The sequence below is a fragment of the Merops nubicus genome, unplaced genomic scaffold, assembly GCF_000691845.1.
Source record: "Merops nubicus isolate BGI_N331 unplaced genomic scaffold, ASM69184v1 scaffold11741, whole genome shotgun sequence".
In the NCBI taxonomy this organism is placed as follows: domain Eukaryota; kingdom Metazoa; phylum Chordata; class Aves; order Coraciiformes; family Meropidae; genus Merops; species Merops nubicus.
Window position 1 is genome coordinate 70,789 of NW_008586309.1, and position 8,048 is coordinate 78,836.

The window sequence follows — 8,048 nt, forward strand, 5'->3', positions numbered from 1 at the left end:
CAGCCGGGAGCGAGGGGGGGGGCGGGCTCTTCTGCCAAGGGACAAGGGACAGGACAAGAGGAAACAGCCTCAAGTTGCACCAGGGGAGGTTAAGGTTGGATATTAGGAAAAACTTCTCTGAAAGGGTTGTCCAGGGCTGGCCCAGGCTGTCCAGGGAGGTGGTGGAGTTCCCATCCCTGGAGGGATTTAAAAGATGTGTAGATGAGGTGCTGAGGGACGTGGTTCAGTGGACTTGGTAGTGTTAATGATTGGACTCTATGATTGTAAAGGTCTTTTCCAACCAAAGCAATTCTATGATTCCATTTATACAAACCTGCCCAAAGACAGGACAGCAATTTGCTTTACATGGTTTTGATTTGTGCACCACAAAAAGAGCTGTTCAATTTGCCCTAATAATGGGAAATTATGATTCTTTAAGCACAATCACAGCAGATCTGTGCTCTAAAAAAGCTAATGTAAGTAGCAGTCATATCCTTAAACTGTGAGTTAATCTGAGCTGCTTAAATTTTCATCCCTGCAAGGATTACAACTGTATTGGTATGCTCACTGGATTCCAGCAGACCACAGGAAAAAGTATTGAATGAAAGGATTATGCAGAGGGGCCTCTCAATCCATTTGCCACCTTCTTTTTGTTGCAAGATAACTGTGAAAGATGCCTGGCATGGAAATGGACCCTTCCCCAACTGTGATGAAAAACTGATTTAGTCAGTAATTTACTCCTGTGCAATTCCTGGTCTTGAGCTCCACCTCTGTTCTGAGGATTCATTTAACTTTATTATAAACATAAGCATTGATTTTCTCCACTCATTACAGGCCAGTGGATTTATCTGCATTAGTCAATGAATTCCCCCAACCTGTTACTCCAAGAGCAGCCAAAGCCTGCAGGAGAGCACTGGCTACGAGCTGTCACCAAGGCAGCAGCACCAAGTACTCCTTGCTCTTCTGACTCATCTCACCAGGAAGTTAAACTTTTGCTGCAGCACCCAAGGCAGGCAGAAGCCCAAAGAGCTTGGAGAAGAGAAGGGATCTCCTGTTTTCCAAGGCAACAAGAATTCCCAGGCATTGACCCCGGCGCAGCAGCCGAGCCTCCACATTCCTGATTGATTATCTGCCCACCACAAACCCGAGGGACTCGCTGGAAGGCCAGGCACCTTACCATGGGGTTGGAGTCTGCAATCAGGTCCCGGAGGGAATCCAGGAAGCCTTGGTCCTCCACCATCTGGGCGTTGATGTCGTGCAGCTTGGCCACGCAGACGGCGGCGGTCTTGCGCACGTAGGGGTCCTCGTCCTTCAGGCACTTCCTCAGGGGCTCGCACAGGTACTCCGTGATCTTGTCCACCCTGATGCAGCCCATGGTCCTCACAGCCAGGGCTCGGATCAGGGGGTTGGGGTCCTCACAGTCCTGCAACACAGCAGCACGTGCAGTGAGCAAAGCTGCACCTCACAGCCACTCACAGCTTCCCTCTTTGTTCCTGAGAGAAGCAGCGTTCTCTCCGAATAGTCAGAGCAGGGATGAAAGGTGGAACTCAGAGTTCACAGAAACATTCTGCACTATCTTGAGATGTTGTCAGGCTAGGGTAGCTTGTAAAGTTGTGATCTCAGTGTCCCTTGGTTCTCCCAGGCAAAGCTTCTTCCAAAATGACCTAGCAGCTACAGCTAAGCTGGAGAGGCAGCTCTCCCCACAGGCAGCTTTTCAAAGTGATGGACTGGTCTCCAGCCTTGCTGGAGCAAGGGAATACAATGGGAAAAGTCAACAACTGAACACAATGCAACAGTCATGGAGGCCTACTTCTCACAGGCCTAAGCACAGGCTAGTCTAGAGATGTTTTTCTGATGAGGAAAAGGAAAAAGCAGAAAAGGATATAACACATCATACTTCAAGACTACTTTATTTGCCATGTATCCAGTCCATCCACATCTCTGAGCAAGGCTCCTCCAGAACCAGCCTATAAAAGGCTGCAGAATGACCTACAAAAGCATAAGGTACATTCACCTTCCACTGCTTAAATCTCCTACAGCTGAAAAAAACCCTGACTGCATCACTTTTAGAGCACAGGAGAGCAGTGACACATCTTAGCAGTGAATTCAACACCTTGAGCTGTGAACTGTGTATGAAGTGCTGAGCTAATGCAGACTAGTGACAACACTTTCCATTGACTCACACTTGTCCCTCAGCAAACCAAAGGGGACATGAGACATTTCCTTGCATGGAAAAGCATGAAGCTGGAAAACACCATGTTTTTTGTTAACCCATCCTGATGGGATCACACTCTAAAGACATGATGGACAACCACAGAGGAAGACAGGGACACCTCCTCTGGCCAGAAGGACAGACCTGCTCTCAGCCTAGGTCTTCTCACCTCTTTCAGCCTTAGGCATCACAAGAAACTTAAAACATGATCAGATTCCCCAGTGTCTCAGATTTTATAATACTCTAGGAGGAGTCTCAAAGTTTTTCTAAGCACCAGGTTTTAACTCGCTTAATGTGTGACTGAAATAACATTTCCTAGATGAGGACAAGCAGCTTGACAATAGAATTAAAGGCAATACAGTGGATCAGGCTGTTATTTTTCCAGTGAACCATCTCTCAGTTTCACCAGAAATAAAGGTTTTCCATCCACAGCACAGCTGAAACATCCAAACAAGAAGCAGATAACCAGCAACACTACACAGGCTGGAAGATGAACAATATAAAATCTGTTATCCAGTGCCAGAAGTTGGCCTTTAATGACAATGAGCAAAACAACAGAAGCAGCTTTCCCTGGGGCAGGCTTTCTCAACCACTTACAGGGGTCCTGAAATCATCTCCTCTGCAGTAACTAGCAGCAGCAAGTCAGAGAGAGGACTCAGCTCCTCTACAAGCACCCCCATGCAGAGACACAAGTACCAAAGCAGAGGTAAAGAGCAGCTCACAAAGGCTAACAGACAAAGGAGATGGTGTGACAGCCCCTGTGCTGGACCATTTTCTGAGGAGCCATGAGAGCAAATTACCTTCACAAAGCTGTTGACAGCCATGATGGCCATATCTGGCTGGCTTTTGGCATAGTTCATCAGGTACAGGTAGACCAGCTTCTTCAATTCCAGGTTGTCAGTCTGCATGCAGTTCACAACATCAGGAAAGAGTAAAAAAAAAACAACAGGAAGCAAGAAGAGAGAAAAAGCAATGAGATTGCATGGTTTGCACAGGGCAGCAGCAGTATCAGGGATGCCAGGAAAACTGGAGTTCCACTTTAAGCACCCTGCTTCTAATGAGAGGTCACCTTCCCTCCCAAAGCAATTTGCAATAGCTTTTAGAATAATCATTTAATCTCTTTGAGGGCTTTAACATAGGTCAGTTCTGGAACAGGGGAAAACTAATGCAGTTCCCCAAAAGTGTTTTCATTAGGGAGTTCACCAAACCAGAAGATTCTGCTGTGCCAGGCCTGGAAATGAACCCACAGGAGAAATTTTTAAAAAAGTGGCTTAAAAACATTCTGGCAATGCAGACCACTTAAAAAGAACCTGCCAAATTTCAGACTGGTAAACTCCAGGAGCTTAAATGCTCCCCAGCTGAGTTTCACTCAAATATCAAGCAGCAATCTGTAACCAGCACTGCAAAGGGACACGTGAAGTTCCACCAGAGCATCTGCAGCTCTCGGGTACACCACAGAGATCTAAAGGTGAAAGGCAAGTCCTGCTGCCAAAAAATGATGATTTTTTTTTTTTTCTTCCTTCCAGTTTATGTGTTCCTTCATTCTAGGATGAAGTCATGATGCTAAATTTGCAATCTCACACTAATTTCCGTGGCAACAGAGCACACTGCCACCCAGCCAGGGCTACTGGGGCTCCAGAAGCAGGAGGAGCTGGAAGGGAGAAAGCATCCACTCAAGCAAGTTTTTCTGGTTACCTCAAAGACAGAAAAAAGTGTTTGGGATAGTGCTGCAGAAGGTAAAGGCTTGTGTCCTTTAATCACCCTGAGGCAAAGGTTCAACTTTAGAATTACTCATTTTAAAATGTAGCTTAAATTCATGCCATGTAAGGCTAGGAACATTTGGCATCACCTCTCATAGAATCAGAATCATGAAGGCTGGAAAAGAACTCCAAGATCATCAAGTCCAACCATCAACCCAACACTCCCATGACCACTAAACCATGTCCTGAAGCACCACAGCTACATGTTTTTTGAACCCCTCCAGGGCTGGGGACTCCAGCAGCTCCCTGGGCAGCCTGGGCCAAGGCCTCACCACTCTGCCAGGAGAGAAATTCTTCCCAATACCCAAACAAAACCTCCCCTGGCACAACTTCAGCCCATCTCCTCTTGTCCTATCACTGGTTACTTGGGAGAAGAGACCAACCCCCACCTCACTCCAGCCTCCTGTCAGGGAGTTGGAGAGCACAGTAAGGTCTCCCACGAGCCTCCTCTTTTCCAGAGTAAACACCCCCAGGTACCTCAGCAGCTCCTCACAATCATGTTCCCCAGAGCCCTCAGCAGCTGCTCTGCCCTTCTCTGGACCAGCTCCAGCCCCTCAAGGTCTTTCTTATCCTGTGGTGCCCAAAACTGAACAGAGTAACTTTCTAACACCAAAAGCCCAGCTAGCAAGCAGTGAGAAAACATCACCTAAAGTAGCATACAAACCAGCTGAATTTGGGATGGGTTTTCAGATAAAAAGGGCTATCAGCACCTAGCTAAACCAGCACTGAAAGCACTTGTTTCTGTTGCTGTTAGTAACAGGAGGGAGCCTGAGAAACCTGTGGCTCGAGCACAGCACAGGGAAGGACCCAGCCACAGAGAGCTGCCAGGCTGAGAGCTGCCCCATGTCCTTGTGTGCCACCACACCTGGCTGCTCCAGCACAACCAGAGCTGCTACAGCTGGAAAAACAAAGAGTTACTTTTACCTGACATCCTTCCCCACAGTCATGGCTGCAATAACCTTCTTTACAGCTTCTTTCCTCTTCTCTTTCTTTTCATTATTGAGTTCAGCCTTCAGTTCAAAAATCTCTCCTGGTAAAAGACAAAACAAATTGAGCTTCTTGGGAGGAGAAAAGGGTCTCTAGGGACAGTTCAAGAGTGACTGTTTACTTTGCAGGCCTGCAGTCCCCACAGAAGCATTACAGCACATGTGGAAGCTGTCAGAGATCATGGTTCCTCTACAACATGAACAGATCACTCTAGTGGCTGCTTCTCAGAAGCAACTACTGCCTAACGAGGAGGAACAGATACCTGGAGACACCAGAGGGCAAAAAGATATTTGGAGACTCCAGATCCACGTCTGCAATAAAAAACTAAGCTAGGAATTTTGCCCAGGCTTTAACTTTTTCTCATCATCACCTGGTTCCTGTGAAGGCAAGGAGAAAACAGCACTGTGGGGTAGCACACAGCAGCAGAAACCAGAAAGCATAAACTCAGTCTCCAGTGGAATAAATTCCTGCCAAGCTAGAAGGACAGAGCTGCTACTAACACAAGCAGCATGCAACAGTTTGCCTGGATTCTGAGGATGCCAAAACAGCCTTTCCCATAACCCCAGGAAAGTCAGTTCAGGCTGGATCACAAAAGCAGGCAAGCAAGCTTGCAAAATAAAGCAACACGTGCAGAAACTTTCTTCTCAGGCCTGCTCCCCACACAGCCAGCAGTGTGAAAGGATGAGGAGCAAGCACCATCCCTGCTGCAGGCCACAGGCAGAGGGTGCATTACAAACACCAAAACACCTCTGCCAAAAGCCAGTCTAGCTCCTAACCTTCCATTCCTACACACCAATGGCCCCTTTGTCAGACCAGCAGACTAACGACCAAAGAGCCTGACACCAGACTAACAGGTAGTTCCAAAAAGAAGAGAAGTTACTGTTGTGAAGAAGGCAGTGCAGTGCCCACTTGTCACACCCCCTGCCTGAGCAAGGGACCTCTGAGACCACATCCTGCAGCTGAGCTGAGCCAGCAGGAACGTGCTCAGTGGGGCTCAGAGGGTGCAGGCTGCCTGCTGCTGCCATCCCAGAAGAATCTGCCCTTCAGACCTCACCTACAGATGGAGCTGCTCCTCAGAAAGGTGTGACCTGTGTTTGCTTCATTGATGAGCTCGTTCTGAAGCTTAGTGAAACACAAATAGACCAACACTATGTTTTTTTTTCCACTGGCAAGCATTGATCAAAAACATTCAGCCATCCTGAAAAGGAGAAGTTAATGCAAACCATCTCCCACATCTACTGGAGAAGGATGAGCAACATCCTGCAGCCAGCAACAGTGTTTTGGTTAAGAAAAAGCTAGAAAATAAATCCTCCTGGGACAGTTTCAGCAGAACAAGCCCTGCTCTGGGTCAAGTGAATGAGTAAAAGGACCCTGAGCATCCTTTCCAGTCTTCCCATTTTTAAGGGCAGCAGTTTGTCCTGAGGAGAGGTGACCACCACAAGGACAGTAAAGCCAAGGGGAAGTCAAATGGAACACTGCAGCTTTGGAGGAAACAGCAAGAGGAAATCCCCTTACCTTCAAAACAGCCTGATGTAGAGAAAGACACTTACACCTTAAACATTAAACACCTTCCAATCAACTTCATCTCATGACCACCAAATGAACAGCCACTCTCAGCCCTGAATTTCTTAGCCCATAGCTCAAACTTTGTCTCTGACCAGATCTGTGCTCAAATCCCTGTTTTGTTCTCTGACCCTTGAAAAAGCAGCAATTTGGGTCATTTTCTGCATCACAAAACTGTCTAACACATCAGTTTTGTCTTTTTGTCACCATGTGCCCTACTTTCAAAGTTTCATCCCTGGATGATGAAGGCAAGAAACAGGGACACAGCTTTTTTTTGTAAAAAGCACAAGTTCTTCTGCATGCAGCTAAAAGAGATGTGTAAAAACAGCCACCCACCCCCTCCAGTCCACTGCACTGGCTCAACACTGACCTTTTTTATTGGTCGTGAAGTATTTGGAGTCCGTCATGGTTCCAGCTCCTTAAAACACCTGAGAAAAAGAAGAATAAAAAAGGAACAAATAGTCAAAGAGGATTCAGAGTTGATGACACCCAGCTTGCAAGGCAGGACTCAGAGAAAGGAAAGCTGCTGGGTGCATAATTAAAGGGAAAGCACAAAAGCTCCACATCCACGGGCACAAGTTCCACAAGCTCCATTCCACACCTGCTGCTGCTGTTACTGGGCAAACCCGTGGGTCTGAAGAGCTCAGACAAACAATGTTAGTGAAAACACAAGGGCCCGAGGTGCACGCAGTGGTGCTCAGCACTCTGGGTCTCACAAGGGGAAAGGTGGCTTTTAACTCCTTCTAATCAGCAGACCATGACATGTTCTGCAGCTGTCTGCCCCCTGGGTACATAATTTCATTTAAAAAAACCCCGTTGCACATTTAATATCTCGGCTGGGAGGGAGAAGTCCATGTTTCAGACAAAGGAAACTGTCAACTCCCCCTAACGACACCTCCCTGTGCTGCAGCCTGATGGAAAGAACAATTAACCCTACTTGCAACACCCACCCCGGGGCCTTTTCGTTTCTTTCCCTGCTTTTGTTCCCAGGAGAGGCTGAGCAGTTTTTTTGAAGGGAAAACCCATTACTCTGCAGTTCTCTCAAGCTTGAAAGTGAAATCTTTCTCTGCCCAGATCTGACATCCCTCCTCTGACACACACACCAGCTTATTATTCCAGTGCTGCACTGTGTTTCCTTGGACAGCAGGGGAAACCAGTGCTGGGCCAGCAAGTGCTTGGCAGAGCTGGGAGGCTGCTCTCAGCAGCACTCTCCTTGCTCCACTGAACCAAATTATGAATGCCTCTGAATGCAGGGATTGCCCAAACCTGGAGGCCCCTTGGTTTAGTCTAACAACTGCCAGCTCTGAGACAAACACAACTCCAACCATTTTCAAGTACTGGCTGAAAAACAAGTGTGGGAGTGGGCAGGTTTACTGGTTGTAACCATCTGCACCAGGGCTAAGAACACAGGACCCTAAAACCATGCCAAAAAAAAAAGGTGTTCCTAACTCTTTCCTCCTTTTTCTACCTTTTTTTGCTAGTTCCTCTTCTTTTGTACATACTTCCATGGCCTTAAATGCTGCCAGCAAAGCAGCAACTGTTCCCTA

General features: G+C 47.2%; 1 protein-coding gene across 3 annotated transcripts in view; it reads right to left on the reverse strand.

Annotated features, from left to right (window-relative positions):
• The window catches only part of LOC103780909 (AP-2 complex subunit beta), a 73,869-nt gene extending 66,961 nt beyond the window's left edge, over positions 1-6,908 (reverse strand). For all 3 annotated transcript variants that reach the window (XM_008948611.1, XM_008948609.1, XM_008948608.1), the window contains exons 1-4: positions 6,872-6,908; positions 4,876-4,981; positions 2,992-3,127; positions 1,157-1,402 (exon numbers count right to left, since the gene is read on the reverse strand). In XM_008948611.1, coding sequence (XP_008946859.1) covers positions 1,157-1,402; positions 2,992-3,127; positions 4,876-4,981; positions 6,872-6,908 — 525 coding nt within the window. The remainder of the gene's footprint in view (positions 1-1,156; positions 1,403-2,991; positions 3,128-4,875; positions 4,982-6,871) is intronic.
• Between the last annotated feature and the right edge of the window lie 1,140 nt (positions 6,909-8,048).